This window comes from Eucyclogobius newberryi, unplaced genomic scaffold (genome assembly GCF_026437365.1).
Source record: "Eucyclogobius newberryi isolate DKJ021-1_F unplaced genomic scaffold, fEucNew1.0.hap1 SCAF_13, whole genome shotgun sequence".
In the NCBI taxonomy this organism is placed as follows: Eukaryota; Metazoa; Chordata; class Actinopteri; order Gobiiformes; family Gobiidae; genus Eucyclogobius; species Eucyclogobius newberryi.
The window spans coordinates 11,175,102-11,196,630 of NW_027315757.1; the positions used below are offsets into that span (position 1 = coordinate 11,175,102).

General features: G+C 39.7%; 1 protein-coding gene across 1 annotated transcript; it reads right to left on the reverse strand.

The window, feature by feature from the left end:
• Positions 1 to 1,922: 1,922 nt before the first annotated feature.
• Positions 1,923 to 20,968, reverse strand: slc6a16a (solute carrier family 6 member 16a). Its single transcript, XM_072442599.1, has 12 exons — positions 20,803 to 20,968; positions 17,314 to 17,545; positions 15,774 to 15,931; positions 12,217 to 12,343; positions 11,968 to 12,143; positions 11,787 to 11,897; positions 10,549 to 10,790; positions 10,288 to 10,468; positions 5,715 to 5,916; positions 4,009 to 4,168; positions 3,762 to 3,924; positions 1,923 to 3,681 (listed from the first exon to the last, which is right to left on the reverse strand). Exons 2-12 carry the CDS (start codon positions 17,540 to 17,542, stop codon positions 3,346 to 3,348), a joined length of 2,085 nt encoding a protein of 694 aa, XP_072298700.1. The 5' UTR covers positions 17,543 to 17,545; positions 20,803 to 20,968; the 3' UTR covers positions 1,923 to 3,345.
• Positions 20,969 to 21,529: the final 561 nt, after the last annotated feature.

Here is a 21,529-nt window from a genome sequence, read left to right on the forward strand (position 1 = left end):
AGATGTAATTTACTTTTTAAACAAAAATACGGATATATATATGATTTTATTTTTTTTATTTTTTTCATTTTCTGAATTCACTTATGGTCAAGGGGGGAAAATGAACGCTTTTTCTGCCAGTTACAAAATAAAATGCAAGAAGTAAAAATTGCAACTTTTAGACTTCTTTTTGGAGTTTGAAGACAAAACGAGAGGTGAAAATCTGTTATGTTTTTATGTCTTGAGTTTCCAGAAAGCGCGCAGATATGGGAACAAATCAATTTTGTTACAATTTTGAGACACCTGTCATGCTGCAATGTCAAATAAATATGGGAAGGAGTGTCTGAAATGCCTGCCAATGTGGTCCGATAAATTTGGATTTGGCTAGGTGTTTTATTTTTTATTTAGTTAATTTTATTGTATTTCTGTTTCTGTAATTTCTTTGTGATTTGAATGCATTTTTCCTGCTATGTGAAGCACTTTGAATTGCCTTGTGAATGAAATGTGCTCTACAAATAAACTTGCCTTGCCTTATAGTTATGAATAATATGACAAACCACCTCAAATACATGGATATTACCAGGTGAAGCTCTCTCTGTGCTCTTTGGCCCCACTGCGCTTGTCCTCCAGTGATATATTGTTTGTGCATATTCATCTGAGTTGTGCCTGTCTCGTGGTCTGATACATGACAAATCGGCCCCTCTTTTAACGATGCTGTCCACACACTGAAAGGTGCGTGGACTGTAACTGTGTGGGAACCAGTAAAATTTTGCAAAGTTCATCATGTCTTGTACAGAGTGAGCCATTCTTAGCCTGGGCTGCAGAGTTCTTCTCTGGGGAAGCGCTGCTCAAGCCGTGACACCTGCCACACCTGCCCCACGCTCCTGTCTGGACTGACCACTGCTCATACCACCTACCACCACTGCCCGTTACTACATTTAGAAACATTTCTCTTCATTCTACTGTTCCTCCCATAGCTTCTACTCCTTCAGCTAATGTTCTTGCTACTACTACCACCTTTTTCGGTCTTATAGGGGCACCTGCAGAGGCCTGGTTCACAACTAGAAGTACAGAGACAATGCAGCATTTGGGTTTTCCAATTATAAACTGTATGTATGATACGTTCAAAAATCTGTGCTAGTTTTGGCATTAACATTCTTCCCTTTGACCAAAACAGATAATCAAATAGCAACTAGTTTTTTTACTGGTGTTTTGCTTAACTTATATATTGTGTAAAAATCTATATTAGTTTTTAATTATATTATTTACTTGAACATTAAAACCAAATATGTCTGGTATTTAATTTATATTTGGTAATTTCCATACTGAACTTAATATTTGATTTTCAATACTGAATTCTGAAAATAAAATTAAAATGCCCATAAATACACCAACTAAATCATAAAGACACAAAAAATATGAAAAATCAAGGTAGCAAATCAAAACTACTCCGATACATGTGAGTAATATCAAGACAAGACAAGTGAGCGACAGAACGGCCACTGGGTGAAGGATGGGACAAAAGCAGAGGACAAATGTCTCTATGGAGACAAAAAAGGCTAATCATTTCTAATCCAATTTCTTTTTTGTTTAATAGTAGAAGAAAAAGATTCCGTTGTAGTCATTTGGTCCTTGGTAATTTAGCCACATGTTAATCAAACGCAGGACACATGCCTGGAGGACCAACCACGCCCAGACCAAGGCGAGGCAGGGTGCCCAGGCTTTGGGACTCTTGGATCAAAGTTGAAACCTCTTTTTCAAAAAGTCCAGATGACTACAAATAAATCTCTACACAATGGAACACTCCTGGACAGATGAGGGATTACAACAAATTATTGAGTAGGAGTTTGCGACAGACACTGAGAAAATCCAGATTTTTGTATTTTACTGGAAAAATACTATACCACCACTATAGTATTTCATTTTATCAACAGATTTATTACATACTCATTCAAATTAAAAACATTCAGCAAATTCAAAACATTTAGCAATACAGACATAAAATCATTACTATTTAGATTTTATATAAGTTAATTTCATTTTACCTTTAGAAAATGAAACCTTTAATTTAGCATTCTGATACCATTTTAAAAGGTCTATAGACGTAGTAAAAATGGGCAGTGCCAGTGACTCAATGACACGCAACGGTGCAGTTCACATGTACCCTAGCTTTAGTTTTTTAGTAAATGGCACAATTAAGTCTGGTAAATTGGCTTATTTGGATCCTCTTTAAAATGTGAAAAGAAAAAAGCACAAACAAAAAAGAACAGCTAAGCTGTGAACTGAAAACATTTTCTGGCTTGCTTATTGCAGATACTTGGCTTTAAGTTCATAATGTGAGACCTAGTGCAGTGACTGTTAAAATGATCTGTAAAATTGGACATTGATTTCATTTGATCATCTATGTTTGGAGTTTTCTTTTGCAACTTCTTAGCTTTGCCCATAAAAGGCAAACATACACAAATATATACAAATCCACCTTGATTTTTTATCTAAAACCTTTACAAATAAACACACTTGCACTACTCCCGGTCATGCCAGACTGACCACTCCTCACTGCAGGTAGAATGTGTTCATGCAAAACTGTACATCAGCTTCAAATACTACAATAAGTAGTTATTTGGTAGTTACTTTGGTAGCTGCATTTCAAACTGCACAGGCATTTGCTACTAGATAAAGAGGTACTATTCTGGAAAAAAAAGCCAACCTTGTGCTTTTTCCTTCAATGGAGCATTGCATTTCCTTGGGTATAACAAGCAATACAAACTGAGGTAGAATGACATATGATACACCATTGGTTCTCAAACTTAGGGTGATTTTTGTTGGGTCACAAAAACAGTCCAGTTCTTCCGCATACATTAAAACACCCACTTATTCTCAAAACTGTTAATGCTTAAAGTCTCTTTTGAGAGATGAGACGAGCCACAGCTCCAGCACGTGTGAGGTTTGTGCATTGGTAAAAGATTAGGGATGTTCATGAGTTTTATCAGTTTGCCCCAAGCATCTTTTCCATGTGCCTACATTATATACGGCATGTGAGTGGCATGTTTTTGGGGCTGTGGGTCATTCACGGCAAAGTTTATGGCAGAATGAATGAAGTAAAACCAGAATGTCTGAGACACTACTGAGATACTCTTGATGTAAAGCACAGAGGATGTTCAATTCAAATGCTTGCCAGTCACTAACAGCATTACAGTCGCTTAACTGATAAAAAGCTTGTATATCAATGATACATTAATATACAAACCTATAGCTTACGTTAAATAACGTAGGATGGGTCGATTAGAAAAAGTGTGTCGTCAGAAAAGACATTTGAGAACCACTGTGACACATGATGCACAGTCAAACTGTAAGGCAGTAAACACCTCACACCCCTGTGTCCTCTTCATCGTCCTCCTGTTGGGGCAGGAGCCGGTGCGGTTCATGGCCCCCTGGCAAGAATATGGGGCCCACCCTGGGAGCCTCCTGCCCTTTGGTGCGGTCCTGGTGGGTGAAGTCGAGCTGTTCCACAGAGTTACACTTGGTGTACATTTCCCTCTGAGTGTCTGGACTGTCCCTGTCCTCAGAGTTAATGCAGCGAATTCTGCGGCTCTGCACCAGAAAGTTGATGTATACGATGGGAACAGGCAGACTGGCCAACAGAATGAGCAGGACGATCATAGCCATGGCCCAGTCGGGGTATTCCAGCGTCTTCTCAGAGGCCTGCACAAAAACATGGTGTCCTTAGTGTTTCAGTACAAGCAAATATATCCATCTACACAAGTACAAAGTTGATCTCTCACTGTATCTTGATTCCAGGACGTGTACGTAGGCCTTTTTAAGACCATGCGCAGGAAACTAGCCGCCAGAAGACCCACCATGGCCAGAACACAGACATATTTCCACAGATACTTGTAGACCACTGGAGGGCGCCATTTGAGCATGACTTCAATGTCATCCATAAAGCTAAAGAGGAACAATAAAATACCAATAAACCCTACTACCCTACTGTATATGCAACAGGATATGATTTTAAGATATTGTCCTTACCGGTCGGTGCCATAAACCCAAGAGACACTGATGGTTTCAAAAATCACCACAATAATCAATGGAAGAGTGGCAGAGTAGTCGTCAAACATGGTTACAAAGTAGTTGCCAGATCTTTGGGTGAACAGCAGTCCAATCACGAATCCCAAGACACAGCTCGACACTGAGAAGAAACAAAAACACAAAGGCAGACGGTCTCACAGAATCACCTGAGGTTCAAATGTTATTCAAATAGTTCAAATGCTGACATGACTTGGCAGATTTAAATAAAAAGAAAGACATTTAGATCAGTAAAGTAAAAGAAAAGTCATAATCCATAATAATCCACATAAAATAAAATAAAAATAGTTGAAAAAAGGTAATACTTTCCCTTATTAGAGCGAAATCGAAGCAATTTTTTATACATGGTTTGTTTATTACTTTACATTTGCAAGTTTTTGGTCTGTGGCGATTTAGTACTAAGCATGGTACTGTGCCCTTAAAGGTGTAGTATGTAGAGCCTGGAATGTTCCATATGCCATTCAAGTTATAGTCCATCTCTCATGTATTCAATTACATTTTTTTACTGCTCAAAAAGTTACACAATGCAAAAGTGCATTTAATTTTTTTTTTCCAATCTAAACAATATAAACAATTCCGTCTATTTTGACTTATGGTTCATGAGTTTAGCATTACAAGTTTGTTCTTAGGGAGACTACTAGTTTTTATTGTATAAAAACACATCTAGTTTTTTTTTGAGAACACAACAATAAATTATATATACAATATTTCACTCGCACGAAATATGCTTTTTTTTTAAATTGAACTGACTTCCTGGTGGATGTACGGAGACTATATCCAAATCTCTCAGGACGATATTATCCCAGCATCTCACTTTACAATATTTAGTTTCTGGAGGCTTTTTCCATGTGATCCCTCAGTGGTTCAGGAAGGTTCCATAGCTACATTCTGTCATCTCTATAAAGGTTTTAAGGGTGAATATGGCGAAATATATTTTGTCCAGTTTTCTATTGCTCTTGTGCATTAAAAATAAATTTAAAAATATCTTGACACGCCTTTGGTACAGATAATTACTGTCATATTCCAAATGTTTAATGTTCTATGTAGTTCCTGCTGTTTTCAACTGTTGCTGTAACAAAACATGAAGCAAAGGAGCTTGTAATTTGATATGTGACGGCCCACAACATGATCATGCAACATCACGTTTTTTTGGTTATTGTTACGTCTCTGCTTCCTACGGGCTGTCATTTCTGTATTAAGAGGGATTCATCTTGTATTGTATGCATTTATCTTTATAGAATACATATTGTGTTGACTTTTTTTGAGCTTCCAACCATGTTTTAACATTGTTCCCTCATCAAAAACACACCTGGAGTTATATTTAGTTCCGTTCAGACTTGTTCGATGAATTTAGTAAGCCCTCTCTGAGTGTCAGAAAAAACACTTGGTTAGAAATGTCTCAGTTTTGTGCCATCATAATTAGAGCTCTGGAGGTCTCCTGCACTGTTCGTCAAATTTTCCGTCAAATTATGGTAGCTAGATTTGTTTATCTCCCTATGTGCATGTGTCATTATCTCCGCTGCCAGTAGATGGAGCTCTAACTCAAATCCTTATGAGGGGAAATGATGAAAGAAAGCATAATATTGGTCTTTAAATGTTAAATAATTTTATGTCCTACCATATTGTGCACGTCTAGGTGCTCGGCGTACCTGTCAGCAGTGTGCGGTGGCGTCCGAGCAGGCTGAAGTTGTCCATGAGCGGGGTGAGGATGCCCTGCATGGTCCCAAACATGGTGCTGAGGCCCAGGTTCAGCAGCATGAGGAAGAACAGGGTGGACCAGAAGGGGCTGCCCGGGAACAGAGCCATCACCTCGGTAAAGGCAATGAACGCCAAGCCGGTGCCCTCCACGCCCTGCACTCACAAAATGGGGGAATATTTAAAAGTGTGATGATGATAAACGGCCATAAAATATCTTTAAATAGGGTTTGTAGAAGTAAGACAAAGTGAGAATGCATGAGGTTTGCGTGAGGTTTTTGACATATGAACACTTTCTATGATTTGTACCAATTCAAAAAGCCATTTTCATTTGATTTTGATAAGTAAAATGTATTGAGTATAAAGCATTGTCAACCAAGTAACTGGGCACGATTGAATGCGTATAGTTCCATACTACCATTTCATTCTGTGGTTAGCCTTCACTCCTATATCTCAGCGTGATGCCATCTCCTTAAAGGGCCCTCGGATATACTGTGTCGGCTTATGTGTTTTCAGACTCTTATCTGCTGGGGACTTTCCATTACTTCAGAATTTCTGAGTGTGAAAAAGTCCTTTGTGTTTTTTCAAGTAATTTTCCATATGACAAGTCAAGTTAGTGTGTGTAAGCGTGTGCGTTAGCATGTGCATGTGCGTGTGTATAGTTAGTGTGTGCGTGTGTATAGTTAGTGTGTGCTTGTGTATAGTTAGTATGTGCGTGTGTATAGTTAGTGTGTTCGTGTGTATAGTTAGTATGTGCGTGTGTATAGTTAGTGTGTGCGTGTGTGTATAGTTAGTGTGTGCGTGTGTGTATAGTTAGTGTGTGCGTGTGTATAGTTAGTGTGTGCTTGTGTATAGTTAGTATGTGCGTGTGTATAGTTAGTGTGTGCGTGTGCGCGTGTGTATAGTTAGTGTGTGCGTGTGTGTATAGTTAGTGTGTGCGTGTGTATAGTTAGTGTGTGCTTGTGTATAGTTAGTGTGTGCGTGTGTATAGTTAGTGTGTGCGTGTGTGCATGTGTATAGTTAGTGTGTGCGTGTGTATAGTTAGTGTGTGCGTGTGCGTGTGTATAGTTAGTGTGTGCATGTGTATAGTTAGTGTGTGCGTGTGTGCATGTGTGCATGTGTATAGTTAGTGTGTGCGTGTGCGTGTGTATAGTTAGTGTGTGCATGTGTGCATGTGTATAGTTAGTATGTGCGTGTGTATAGTTAGTATGTGCGTTAGTGTGTGCGTGTGTATAGTTAGTGTACAGTTAGTGTGTGCGTGTGTATAGTTAGTGTGTGCGTGTGTATAGTTAGTGTGTGCGTGTGTGCATGTGTGCATGTGTATAGTTAGTGTGTGCGTGTGTATAGTTAGTGTGTGCGCGTGTGTATAGTTAGTGTGTGCATGTGTGCGTGTGTATAGTTAGTGTGTGTGCGTGTGTATAGTTAGTGTGTGTGCGTGTGTATAGTTAGTGTGTGCGTGTGTATAGTTAGTGTGTGCGTGTGTATAGTTAGTGTGTGCGTGTGTATAGTTAGTGTGTGCGTGTGTATAGTTAGTGTGTGCGTGTGTATAGTTAGTGTGTGCGTGTGTATAGTTAGTGTGTGCGTGTGTATAGTTAGTGTGTGCGTTAGTGTGTGCGTGTGTAGCGTTAGTGTGTGCGTGTGTATAGTTAGTGTGTGCGTGTGTATAGTTAGTGTGTGCGTGTGTATAGTTAGTGTGTGCGTGTGTATAGTTAGTGTGTGCGTGTGTATAGTTAGTGTGTACGTGTGTATAGTTAGTATGTGCGTGTGTATAGTTAGTGTGTGCGTGTGCGCGTGTGTATAGTTAGTGTGTGCGTGTGTATAGTTAGTGTGTGCGTGTGTATAGTTAGTGTGTGCGTGTGTATAGTTAGTGTGTGCGTGTGTATAGTTAGTGTGTGCGTGTGTATAGTTAGTGTGTGCGTGTGTATAGTTAGTGTGTGCGTGTGTATAGTTAGTGTGTGCGTGTGTATAGTTAGTATGTGCGTGTGTGTATAGTTAGTGTGTGCGTGTGTATAGTTAGTGTGTGCGTGTGTGTATAGTTAGTGTGTGCGTGTGTATAGTTAGTGTGTGCGTGTGTATAGTTAGTGTGTGCATGTGTATAGTTAGTGTGTGCATGTGTATAGTTAGTGTGTGCGTGTGTATAGTTAGTGTGTGCATGTGTATAGTTAGTGTGTGCGTGTGTATAGTTAGTGTGTGCGTGTGTATAGTTAGTGTGTTCGTGTGTATAGTTAGTGTGTGCGTGTGTATAGTTAGTGTGTGCGTGTGTATAGTTAGTGTGTGCGTGTGTATAGTTAGTGTGTGCGTGTGTATAGTTAGTGTGTGCGTGTGTATAGTTAGTGTGTGCGTGTGCGTGTGTATAGTTAGTGTGCGCGTGTGTATAGTTAGTGTGTGCGTGTGTATAGTTAGTGTGTGCGTGTGTATAGTTAGTGTGTTCGTGTGTATAGTTAGTGTGTGCGTGTGTATAGTTAGTGTGTGCGTGTGTATAGTTAGTGTGTGCGTGTGTATAGTTAGTGTGCGCGTGTGTATAGTTAGTGTGCGCGTGTGTATAGTTAGTGTGCGCGTGTGTATAGTTAGTGTGCGCGTGTGTATAGTTAGTGTGTGCGTGTGTATAGTTAGTGTGTGCGTGTGTATAGTTAGTGTGTGCGTGTGTATAGTTAGGATGTGCGTGTGTGTATAGTTAGTGTGTGCGTGTGTATAGTTAGTGTGTGCGTGTGTATAGTTAGTGTGTGCGTGTGTATAGTTAGTGTGTGCGTGTGTATAGTTAGTGTGTGCGTGTGCGTGTGTATAGTTAGTGTGTGCGTGTGTATAGTTAGTGTGTGCGTGTGTATAGTTAGTGTGTGCGTGTGTATAGTTAGTGTGCGCGTGTGTATAGTTAGTATGTGCGTGTGTATAGTTAGTGTGTGCGTGTGCGCGTGTGTATAGTTAGTGGGTGCGCGTGTGTATAGTTAGTGTGTGCGTGTGTATAGTTAGTGTGTGCGTGTGTATAGTTAGTGTGTGCGTGTGCGCGTGTGTATAGTTAGTGTGTGCGCGTGTGTATAGTTAGTGTGTGCGTGTGTATAGTTAGTGTGTGCGTGTGCGCGTGTGTATAGTTAGTGTGTGCGCGTGTGTATAGTTAGTGTGTGCGTGTGTATAGTTAGTGTGTGCGTGTGTATAGTTAGTGTGTGCGTGTGTATAGTTAGTGTGTGCGCGTGTGTATAGTTAGTGTGTGCGTGTGTATAGTTAGTGTGTGCGTGTGTATAGTTAGTGTGTGCGTGTGTATAGTTAGTGTGTGCGTGTGTATAGTTAGTATGTTCGTGTGTATAGTTAGTGTGTGCGTGTGTATAGTTAGTGTGTGCGTGTGTGTGTGTGCATGCGCGTTTCATTGCACCAATGAAATTTCCCCATGTGGGACAATAAAGGAATATCTTATCTTATAGTATGTGCATGTGTGTGTGTGCTAGTGTGTGTTAGTATGTGCATGTGCGTGTGTATAGTTAGTATGTGCGTGTGTGCTAGTGTGTGTTAGTATGTGCATGTGCGTGTGTATAGTTGGTATGTGCGTGTGTGCTAGTGTGTGTTAGTATGTGCATGTGCGTGTGTATAGTTAGTATGTGCGTGCGTGCGTTAGTGTGTGTCTGTGTGTGCATGCGCGTTAGTATGTGCATGTGCGCTAGTGTATGTTAGCGTGTGCGTGCGCGTGTGTGTGCGTCCTAGTGTGTGTTAGTATGTGCATGTGCGTGTGTGTGTGTGTGTGTGTGTGTGTGTGTGTGTGTGTGTGTGTGCTAGTGTGTGTGTGCTAGTGTGTGTGCTAGTGCGTGTTAGTATGTACATGTGCGTGTGTGTGTGTGTGGGTGTGTGTGTGTGTGTGCGTTAGTGTGTGTGTGCTAGTGTGTGTGCTAGTGTGTGTTAGTATGTACATGTGCGCGTGTGTGTGTGTGGGTGTGTGTGTGCGTTAGTGTGTGTGTGCTAGTGTGTGTTAGTATGTGCGTGTGCGTGCGTGCTAGTGTGTGTTAGTATGTGCGTTTGTGTGTGTGTGCGTTAGTGTGTGCGTGCTAGTGTGTGTGCTAGTGTGTGTTAGTATGTACATGTGCGTGTGTGATTAGCGGTGGAGCTGTTGATGGAGCAGATTGGCCCAGCCCTGTGAGGTGTGCGGAGTGAAAGAACTACAGTGGAGTGCTTCGAGAAGCTGTTCAAGCTTGTTAAAGTGCATTGCAAATACTAACTATTAATAATTAACTTGTTCATTATTGACAAATAAAGGACATCAAATCAAGATGTCCTTTATTTGTGTGACACCTCATTTTAAATTATTAACGAATAAAAGACATTAAATCAAGATGTCCTTTGTGTGATGCCTAAATTTTGATGTATTATATTTCAGAAGGGCCATGCTGACCTACTGCCACATGTGAAAGGTCAGTATATGAGTTACTAAAATGCAATGTATTATTCCTGCCACAAACTATTGTATTAACTCTATGAAAAGAGCAGTTTTCCCCTTGTCCTAGATTGGTCATAGCCCAGAATATGAGTGTGTGCTTAGTGTGCTACCTTGTTCATCTCCTTCTCCAGGCTGCAGTCGGTGATGTTGGGGCCCACCATGCTGCTGTAGTGCCTGTACCACCCCCGGTAATCGTCTATGGCAACAGTGCTGGGCTCTGTGATATTGAACCAAGGCCACCAGTGCTGCGTGGACCCCTCCGTCACCATTACGTTGAGCAGACCAAGATTACTACAAGAGGAAGGAATCATCTATTTAGACTTTTCACTGTAGCAAAATGATGTCTTCAAGTCTAAACACAGCGTCTTTACCTCACCACGCAGCTTTGTGCTATGGTCTTGGCACGGAATCCGAGCACAACAAAAACCACCAGCGAAGCCAGGACTGATGTCATGAAGTTGATCCCGGAGACCATGAGGGCGTCCCTGTGGCAGTTGTTGTTGACGGGGTTATAGGAGGAGTAAGCGATGACCGAGCCGTACCCGAGGCCCAGGGCGAAGAACACTTGTGTAGCAGCCTGGCGCCACACCTGCACGCTTCCCCAAATCTCCAGCTACAACAGAGCACGGACATAGATCAATGAAGAGAGACATGACTGAAATGCAAATTAGTTCTATCGATGATGATGAGAATTTTAACTGCTATTTTTTCTTTTCGCAACTCTTAGACAGTTGCCAACACAAGTTCTTTAAAGCAATTATTTGTTTGTTTTTCTGAAAGGGTTAGTGCTCATTAACTATAAAATCCGAACCACACATGCGTAAAATATCTAGTAAAAATTAGGCACAAATTCAAGACCAACATAGCATTTCCTGTACATATTTTAGTATAATTTAAAAGATTTTTATTGTTTAGAATAAGGAATTGAACAGTCTATGGTCTAAGTTACAAATACTTGCAGAACCTTGTTGTAAATAACCCGAACACTTCTCATAATATACAGAATTTTAGGTAGTAACATATACTTTCCAGTGAACCAACTTGTCTCCATGGAGAGGTTACAGTTTTGCCTGGAATGTTCCACAATATGGCTGCACAATTAAAAGGAATTGATTGCAATATTTCATTCACTTCACACAAATATTCATGTTCATGCCTTATTTATGAGTCAAAATAAAACAGACAAAACTGCGACTAACTCAAGGCTAGTTTATTAACCCCTTTTCAATGTTTTCAACCTTGATGTTATTGCAATATATCTACTTTGCTGCCAATATTGCAATACTTTTGGATTGTATTGTGTAGCTCTATTCCACAGTATGGCATTAAACATCATCTAGCATTTATTTTATCATTAGGTGTTTTTATTGCTCAAAAACACATTCTTACTGTAAGCGTGCTCACCACTCCACAGATCTGTCCTTAGTAACCTAGCCTAGCAGCATCACCTGCTTGTCTCCATGGAGATATTGAAATCATGTGCAACAGTCTAGGCAAAACATCTTGAAAAAAGTTACGTAGTGCACTTTTAGAGGAATGCCATTTCCTTAAATCAAGTAGTAAAAGTAAAAGCAAGTAATAGTAATAGAAAACAACTCTTAGTGCATACTTTTGGATAGAACATGTAGGTGATTCCCTCTATGGCTCCATCCAGCATTAACCCTCTGATGAGGAAGATGAAGAGCACCACGTAAGGAAAAACAGAGGAAAAGTACATCACCTGCAACATGAACAAGCAAGTAACACATTATATTCAAGTGTTTAAATACAAAATGTGTCTACAAACTTACTTTTGCAGAAGACTTAATGCCCTTGATCATCGCCAGTGACACGATGGCCCAGGCAGCCAACAAACAACCAGTCATAATCGGATTGAATTCTCCCGACTCGTCGATAGAGTTTGTGATGTCTAGGGCTCTCCGAAACCAGAAGTACGACGTGGGGGAGCTTTTGGTACACTCTTTAACTGTTGACACACAGGAGACAATGGTGAGTGGTTGATTGTGAGCATAGAGGACTTTAGAGTAGATGTGTCTAACCTGTTGCATTGGTGTAGACATCTATGGGACACTGATGCCACGGCAGAGGATACTGGAACGAATTACCCAGGTAGAACAAACTCCAGGCGATGATGACGTTGTAATATAGAGCCACATAGAAACAGACCTATAAGAGAAAATCAACTATGAACGATCAATATTTGTAAAGACAGGCCAAAGACATTGACACAAATTGGCTGCCATGGGGTCCCCAAAGCGTAGTCATCACACAATATTAAAGGCGCAATGGACGATTTTTCGGCGATTTGAGAACGCAGGCGGAAGTGCGCATGCGCACTCCCCCGTGCGGACTGATACAACACACACGTGCGTTTGTTTATTAGCGCAACAGATCGAATCGCATCTCTCGTCTCCCGTAGATTTCTGTCCACTTCTGCGTCAACTCGAACTGTCTTTCTCCGTCTTCATTTTGCCCCGTACACTGAGGGAACTATATTATGATAGATCCATGCGCTTAGGCACGCGGAAACGTGGGGACGAACCGCACGCGGCTGCAGGTGAGCGATAGGTGCGTTTTATGATTGATACGTGGCAGGACTAATCGGCAGTCCACGCCACGAGGAAATAAGACTTAGATTTGGGCCAAAAAAATCGTCCATTCAACCTTTAACTATGCAAATGATGTGTTTGAGCAAGTGGTGTTTCATTATGTTTTACTTGAATTGCACGTGGGGAGTGCGATTTTTCGCACTCCCCACGTGCAGACTGACACAACACACACGTGCGTTTGTTTAATAGCACGACGGATCGCATCGCATCTCTCGTCTCCCGTAGATTTCCGTCTCTTCTGAGTCAACTCGAACAGTCTTTCTCCGTCTTCATTTTAATATTATAATAGATCAATGCGCTTAGACACGGGGAAAAATGCTGCTTGTGGGGACGAGCCGCACGTGGCTGCAGGTGAGTGGTAGGTGCGTTTTATGATTGATACGTGGCAGGACTAATCGGCAGTCCACGCCACGAGGAAATGAGACTCAGATTTGGGCCCAAAAAATTGTCCATTCAACCTTTAAGTGAAAAGATTTAGTGCAATACAGACGTCTTTAGCTACGGTTGTAAAGCTCAAATTAATAAATAAAATGTAAGTACAATCTTACTCATCAATGAAGCAACTTTCTGTTAGTGTTTAAAAAATTATATACACAGATATTAATAATACTAAAACTAGTATTGGAACTGGATACTGAGTTGGTATCGATACTTGAATAGCCTGACTGATATTAGAACTTATATAAAAACGTGCAAAAAAAAAATAAAAACTACAAAGAATGTGTGTTGAGAATTTGAGAGAAGAGAAAAAGGTTCTATAATATATGATACATAAATATGTAAGGTAATTGTTTTAGGTTTTTTTAGGGAACCTAATATGCAAAATCATTATAAAATGTCACACTTCCAATTTTCAAAAATAAAAAGACGTAAATGCCAATCCAGCAGCTTCTGGAGTTCTGAACAGGAAATTATGGACATGGTTCCGTTTTAGCCGTTTTAAATCAATATTGCGGTTTACAACAAACAAATTGTAAAATGATGATCTACTTGCATTTTACAGTAGTTTAATATTAAGTACCTGAGCTCAAGTATCCAAATCAAGATCTAAATGTAATGAAACAACACTACTTTCTGTGCTATAGAAGTTACAGTTTACACTTATGTAAATTGCGTCTTGCGTGGACAAATGCTAAAGACTGCATTGAAGTGTTTGAACAGAACTCTATGCCTAGAGGAGAGTTTGAACAGGCCCCATAGTCCAAACCAACGTAAATATCTGCCCCACGTGTACATTATATAGGCCTACAAGTGTACACGTGTAGAGTTTTCCTGAAGCTAACACTACTGGCTCCACAGGGGAATATATTTTACAGAAAACAAGGAGCTTCTGACTGAGGAATGGCTGTACACGGAACTCTTGGGCCTTGCTGTACGGAGAAAGTGTTATGCAACATGCTGCCAGTTCTCTTGTGGACACTCACAGACGGCTTGGATGTCATCATCACCCTCTCTCTCTCTCTATGTATACACACTCCTGTCTCACTGCAGCTGTGCAGCTTAAGATCACATTCAACTTTTGACTTCCCTCCGAGCTCCACTAAAGTTGATATAGAGCGTAAAAAAAAACAGCTCATACGTAGGAGGGGTTTTTGACTAAACTGAATATCTCTGTTTGGATTATCTTAACAATCATGATACTGTATTTTTGATAACCATATGAAATGTGCTAAAATGTGAAATGTGCTTGTAAATCTTGCAAATGTCTTGGTTAAGGATCAAGTATCTGACAAAATATGATTGGACTGTAAAATGAAACACTAAAGTGCATACATGTAAAACATGTGAAATAACACTAACACTATGATTTATATCTACTTTTTCTCAGCTTTTTGACAGTTTTCTTATAGATGGATGGCTAGTGGTGGACAGTAACAAAGTACAGAAGTATTTGTACTTAACTTAGGTACATTTAATAGTTTGTTGCACTTTCATGACAGCATATTACCAAAGGGTTATGAGTTCAAGTCCTAGCAAACAAAAATTGATAAATAATGATCCACAAAAAATTCGCACAATTATTTTACAAAATCACTACATTTGACATTTTCTACAAACTTTCTACTTTTCCTTTGTTATTCTAAAATATGCTGCTGCTTAACCCACTTGACCACAAATTAATAATTGTGAAGTTGTTTTAAATGCCATATTCATTCACCAGCTATTGCAATCTACTTTTACTTGTACTTACTAAACAAAGGAGTATTTCTTCTGCCACTGCAGACTACATCCTTCAACATACAATATACTACAATTGGGTGATATTAACAAAATATTATATCCTGAGTATCCTGATAACAATAATCAGACAATTGTGTGTGTTATAATAGTCCTGGTTTTAACCCTGCTTTACTCTTGCTTTAGTCCCTGGTTTAATCCTGTTTTAGTCCCTGGTTTAGTCCTTTTTTAGTCTTGGCCTAGTCCTTTTTTGTTATCCCTGGTTTAGTTCCGTTTTCTCCCTGCTTTAGTCCTTCTTTAGTCTTGCTTTGGTCCTGTTTTAGTCTCTGTTTTAGTCCTGTATCAGTATTTCTTCAGTCCTGTTTTAGTCCTAGTTTAGTCTTGCTTTAGTCCTGTTTTAGTCCCTGTTTTAGTCCTGTTTCAGTTTTCTTCAGTCCTGTTTTAGTTCTAGTTTAGTCTTGCTTTAGTCCTGTTTTAGTCTGTTTTAGTCCCGTTTCAGTATTTCTTTAGTCCTGTTTTAATCCTGATTAAGTATCCGACAAAATGAATGAACTGTAAAAGTGAAGCAATATCACGTTATACTCTTACTTAAGTATAACCTCTAGAACATACTGTATGTTGTAACTCTACATAACTTCCAAACCACAATTTTCACATTTTCTTACATCACCCTCTCCTACTCGCAACATAATTTCACTGATTTCCTTTCCAAAACAAACCCCTTCGGTCTCCGTACCGATCTGCATATGCAACCCAGCCACGCGGAAGGTCAACAGAGACGCCGGACCCTCCTCGCTCCTCGTACTTACCATGCAGCTGGAGTATCCGATGCCGGCCAGTTTTGGTGAGATGTGTTTCCATACGCCGATACTGCCCTGCCGGATGCTCTGACCCGCGGCCAGCTCCATGAAAAACAGAGGTACCCCCACAACCAGCAGAAGGAAAACATACAGCAGCATGAAGGCCCCTAAGAGAGGGAGAGAGGGGTAAACATGTGTGAGGCTTAGGTCATTTGCTTCATAAACACACTTTTCTGCTATTTCAAGCTTGTATGTTATGATAGCGTTAACACCAAAATATCTTAAGTTTATTAGTCGCTAGTAATTGTATCCTGTCTATGGACGACTGTAGAGTGATGCAACGCAATATTCAATGTGTGCTGAATGGTGCAATACCAACATTTTTAGAAGTATTTCAATATTGACACAGTAATTTCAATTCGATAAATACACGACCCTCTGTTTACTTCAAGTAAATAAAGTCAAAGTGTCAACAAAAAAAGGTTAAACAAGGACCAAATGTACATGCACTTTTGATACAAGTGAAGTAGAGTTAGTTTGCAAAAATGTAGGGTTGTTCAAAATTAGATACTAAAATCACATTAAGATAAAATGTGACCTTTCCTGCACAAAAAGAAAGAAAGTACAATTATGTTTTGTTGTAAATTACAGCCTATTGTGTCAAATCCATGTGTTTTTTAATTATCATTATGGCATCGAACTACTTTTCCGTACCCAAGCTGAGAACTTTCTAATGATAGCAGTGCATTTCTATATAAAACAGTATAGAAAATTGCAATACTGGTACAGTCCAAAAGTGTCTGCACTGTCCTAAGTGAACTTTACAAGTCTATTTAAGTGCTCTGATTTAAGAGGGCTGTACGTGGTACTAGCTCCCAAAGGGGTCTGGTTAGCTTTGGCTCCTGGAATGCTTTAGAGTGAGACGATTGGATAAGAGAGAAAACAGCCTCAAGAGACAAAAAGATGATAAAAACAGGTATAAACAAAAAATTATAATTTCTTACCAAACGCTGACTTGATCTTGTGATAAACCGCTGTTTTATCCAGTGGTGGTAACTTTTATGTTGGGCCGACAGACTTAACAAAACAAAGCTAGCGCGTGTTAGCATCAGCTGTTTCCTGTTTATCAATGTATGGCACTCAGGTCAAGACAGAAAGTATGATATTTCCAGTGCATAATTCATCTAATATTATTCAATCACAGCGCATAACAAAGAAAAGGCAGAGAGGTGAAATCATTGCAAAAAAGCTAACAAAATCTCTAGTATTAGTCAGATCTCACAAACTTGAAATGACTAAATGTGTTTTTGTGAACTGCTGAGATCTGGCATGTGATTAAAAGCACTATGTCCATCACATCGCAGACCCCTGCCCTAGTCTCAGCATGAAAAGAACCCTTCCAAATCTCTCTAAAGCAAACCAGTCAAGGCCAGTTGACACGCGGCTTTTGTGTATTTAAAATCAATTTAGTTCCATGCGTCACTAAGGTAATACAAATATTGAGATTTATTGCGCAGCCAAACGGAACCTTAAAGTCCTCTGCACCCACCTCCTCCGTTTTGGTGGCAGAGATAGGGGAACCTCCAGACATTGCCCAGGCCCACGCTGAAGCCCACTTGAGCCAGGACGTACTGCAGCTTGGAGTCCCACGCGGGGCGGTCCACGGAGCTCGTCTCACCTTCGTCTGCGTCGTCTGCGTCGTCTGCACTGGTGGTGAGCTGGGACTGGCTCTGCCCCAGCCACGCCCGCTCCTCACCGTTCAGTGAGGATTTCTCCATCTACTAACAAGAAGACAGAAGATGAGTTTATTTTAATCAACAGCCATGGATGACAGATGAATGGAAGTTTTTTTAAAAAGCTAAAAAAGTTCCCTTAAATCAATCGTAAATATCTCTGAATATTTTTGGAATTTGCTGTTTATTTGTCTTATTTAGTTCTGCTGTAACACTTAAAACATTGCATCTGGTTCGTCCAATGCTATGTCCATAAAAATAAAAATAAAAATAAAAATAAAAATAAAAATAAAAATAAAAATAAAAATAAAAATAAAAATAAAAATAAAAATAAAAATAAAAATAAAAATAAAAATAAAAATAAAAATATAAAAATAAATATAAAAGTAAATATAAATACATATATAAATACATATATAAATAAATAAATATATAAATAAATATATAAATAAAAATAAATATAAATAAAGAAATAAAAATACATTAATACATTAATACATTAATTAATTGTGTCTAGAAAGCTATTCATGTTTTAGAGTTTTACCTTTACTGAAGTAATCCAACCTGTAGTTTGGCCCTGTGATTCTACTTGCCCGTCTCCAAGGCAATAGATACAATAAAGTTCAAGAAGACAAAGACATCTCACCCAGCAAGTGGCAGACCCTCCACCAGAAAAGTTACATAGTTCACCTTTAACTAAACCTTGATTTATCCCTGGAGAAGAATCAATTTTCCTTCACTTAATTTATTTGAGCCCAAGGAAACCGGACTCTTTTTTCAGTGCCATTCGAGGGCCTTGCATGTCATTTTAAGATCATCGCTTTCATAAATACACCATTATAATCATTAGGTTTTGAAAGCAGTCGAGTACACCAAATTGAACAGATTGTGAATAGATAGATTAGAGTAGATTCTGACTTGGCACAATCCAACTTGGCTGACCTCACTGCATCAGCCGAGGACGGAAAAGTACCAGTGGGTTACATGTAGTTGGCAGGACAGGTGATGTCCCGCCACATACACACAGAGACAGAGTGTCAGGAATAAGTATGTGGGCAAACGGAAAGGCCCAGGAGGGAGGGGCGCGGTGTTAGGGAGCACATTGGTTCATGCAGTGGGCGGTGCAGCTGAGGTGTGGGGTTATAGTTGGTAACAAGGCAAGAGAAAGGCTATTTCAACACTGCAGACACACTGGTTCTTCTTCAGGGTCATGTCATGTTTAGTATGCATCTGGGTCGTTCATGTCCTATTGATGAATTGAGTTTAATCAATAAGAAAATACAAAATAATATTAAAGGAGAAATAATATTGTACCATTTAAAGGTTTTTTTCTCCATAGAGATGTTACTGCTTTGTCTGGAATATCCCACAGAACATAGCTGGAGGCATTTGTCTTCATGGAGATTAGCTTTATGATGCTTAATTATGATTTTTACCTTCTTAAAAACGTTCAGTCAGTGTCAATTACCTAATGCGGTCTGAACATGCTCTTTTTTTTTACCGTGATGAGTTTATCAGGTCTTTTCACAACTTTCGGAACCTAGAGTAGAGTTTACCATCACGCTAAAGCTAACAAACATGAACATGCTAACTGCAATCTTCCTGCTTGGCGGTGACTAAAACGTAGTGTAATTAGATGTAGCCAAGACACACAGCGGTCTCATTTTGACACCAAGAGCTGCTTTTACAATATATCTGTACTGGGACAAGTCCAATTTTACTTTATTACATGAAAAGGAAATCTGGTACAGCCCCTTTAATATTTTCAGTGCGCAGCAGATGACAGAACATTCCACCAGAAAAGTTACAGATTGCACCTTTAAGCAACGTTTCAATAAAAAATGTAATGTTCAGTTAGTGCCAAGAAATGACATAAATTAGCATGTTATTTTTGGGGGGAATTTTCAGATTTGGGCTGCACAATGTAGGAAAGTATTACCATATGGTTGTTATTTATGGATTTCAGGCATAAGGATTCTTTCCTGAATTTAAGGATTTGGCATGGTAATGTTCCTCCGTTGTCATAGCAATTGCACAATTCATCAAAAGCTGTATTACAAATGTGTTCATGCCTTAATGTATTGGCCAAACTTTGTCAAAATCAAAACTTAGAGACAAAACATTGACTAAAACAATACAATTATCCCCAATAAATCAACCATTTAATCCATTACAGAGACTGAACAGAATGTGCATCCGTAGTAAGTTTTTAAGATGAATCCTTGAACGTATTTGAATGTTGAATGCTTTATCCAGTTTTGAAAATGACAAGATGTACCTTGTGTCTCCAAAAGTTCCTCCCACAAGCCTTTTTTCTTTGACTCCGCTACACCCACATCACATTTCCTTCTCGCTGGTTAGCCATAATACTCTCTTGGGACTTTTGGAAAACAAGCAACGGCGCAGTTTAGCACAGGGAGCAGGACGAAAACAGTATGTGCAAGAAAAGAAGGAAATTACTAACAAAACTTTTGAAAAAGTCTCTGATAGTAAATATAGTGCGACGATGACGGTACAAGTCGAGGGCAATCACTTCTAGTGACAGATGTTTGGTGGAGCAACAGTGAGGTTCTTGTGTGCTCTGGTCCTGCTCCCGACCAGAACAAAGAACGCCTATTTTACACAGAATCTGAAAAGTCTCCAACTTTAAACATCGAGTTGTTTGAAAAAGTATAGGTCGCTTTGGCAATCTGTCAGTTTAATTATCCCTTTTGTATAACTATAACTATAAATAGTGCATGGCTGAGTCAAATCTAGAAAAAAATATATCATAATTGTTGTTTTGGAGATGTAAGTGCATAATCAGAATATATTGAGTATTACTATATAATAATAAAGTAGAAGTACAAAGTAGTGATTACTCAGTTACTAGTAAAAAAACATTCTCTTGGAACATCCAACCCAATAACAGGAAAAAAGTAAATATTATGTGTTCTGGGTGCAAAGAAGCACAGCTATTTGATAAATAACAAAATGGAAAAAAATTGAAGCAACCACAAAAATGTATGATTCAACTATATAAGATGGAAAAAATGACACATAATATGAAAGTTTTATATGAATGTGGTGTTTGACAAGTAACCGCATGTAAAACACAGCCTACTTACACCAACACCAAGTAGATATGCTGTGTCTTCTTTAAAACCCATATATGTGATGACACGTGTGAGAAAAGCCACCTGTGGGGCACAGATAACCCTGCAGCTTGTCTTTAGTTGCTACCCTGACCTGCACATGTGAAGTTGACACAGCTCAGAGAAAAGGCCTATAATAAAAGCAGTGTTGTGTGGAGTGGACATACATACCACGCTGACAGCACTCGGGTCCCACAGCGGAGTAGAGTTTCCACCAGTCCTTCTGCTCTCTCTCTCTCCCTCTCTCTGCTCTCCACGTCGTGTCCCGTTCGTTTACCCAAGAATGACAAAACGTTCTTTATTTAATCGTGGTTCGCCATTCGCGCAGGTCAAGCTTCGATCCGTTGCCAGTTATCGCGTTACTGGAGCAGCGTCAAACTAAAGGAGCGCGTCGTTGACCATGATTTTGGGGCAGATCGAGTGCGGTAAGTGCAGTTGAGCCAATGAGCGCGGGCAAGGGGCCGAGCTGGGGCCCCAAAAGGACTTGAGGGGCTGGTCAGTGGGGCCTGTCCGGCTCTGCGCGTCGTGCTCGTGTCCAGAACAAACAAACAAACAAACAAACAAACGGTGCGTAATGTGGAGGGTCGTGTCCAAAAACAGCTTAGACAGACAGAGGGTGTGTTGATTTCGCATAGGACTCTTATTTATTTCAATTTATTTTACATATTTGTCATTTAGAACAATAAATACTGGTCTTTACGCTTTTCTGTTGGTTTGTTTCTGTTATTCCAGCACAAACTCACATGGTCATGGCCTATTTATTATTTCCCTGGAGCAAAAGTTTCCCTAAGCAGGATTAAATGACTCTTTATAACAATATTGTAAATCCCCGGTTCATTGAGTGGTTTGAGTGATATTTGGAGAGCTGTCGCGCGTGTCTAACGTCAACAAACAAGAA

Bases quoted from the DNA above. Each gene is read 5' to 3' on its own strand.
- slc6a16a (XM_072442599.1), bottom strand. From the start codon at position 17,542: ATGGAGAAATCCTCACTGAACGGTGAGGAGCGGGCGTGGCTGGGGCAG. The intron at 12,144-12,216 runs GTTAGACACATC...GTGTGTCAACAG, and splicing joins TGTCTACACCAATGCAACAG to TTAAAGAGTGTACCAAAAGC. The intron at 10,469-10,548 runs GTAAAGACGCTG...TTCCTCTTGTAG, and splicing joins GCACAAAGCTGCGTGGTGAG to TAATCTTGGTCTGCTCAACG.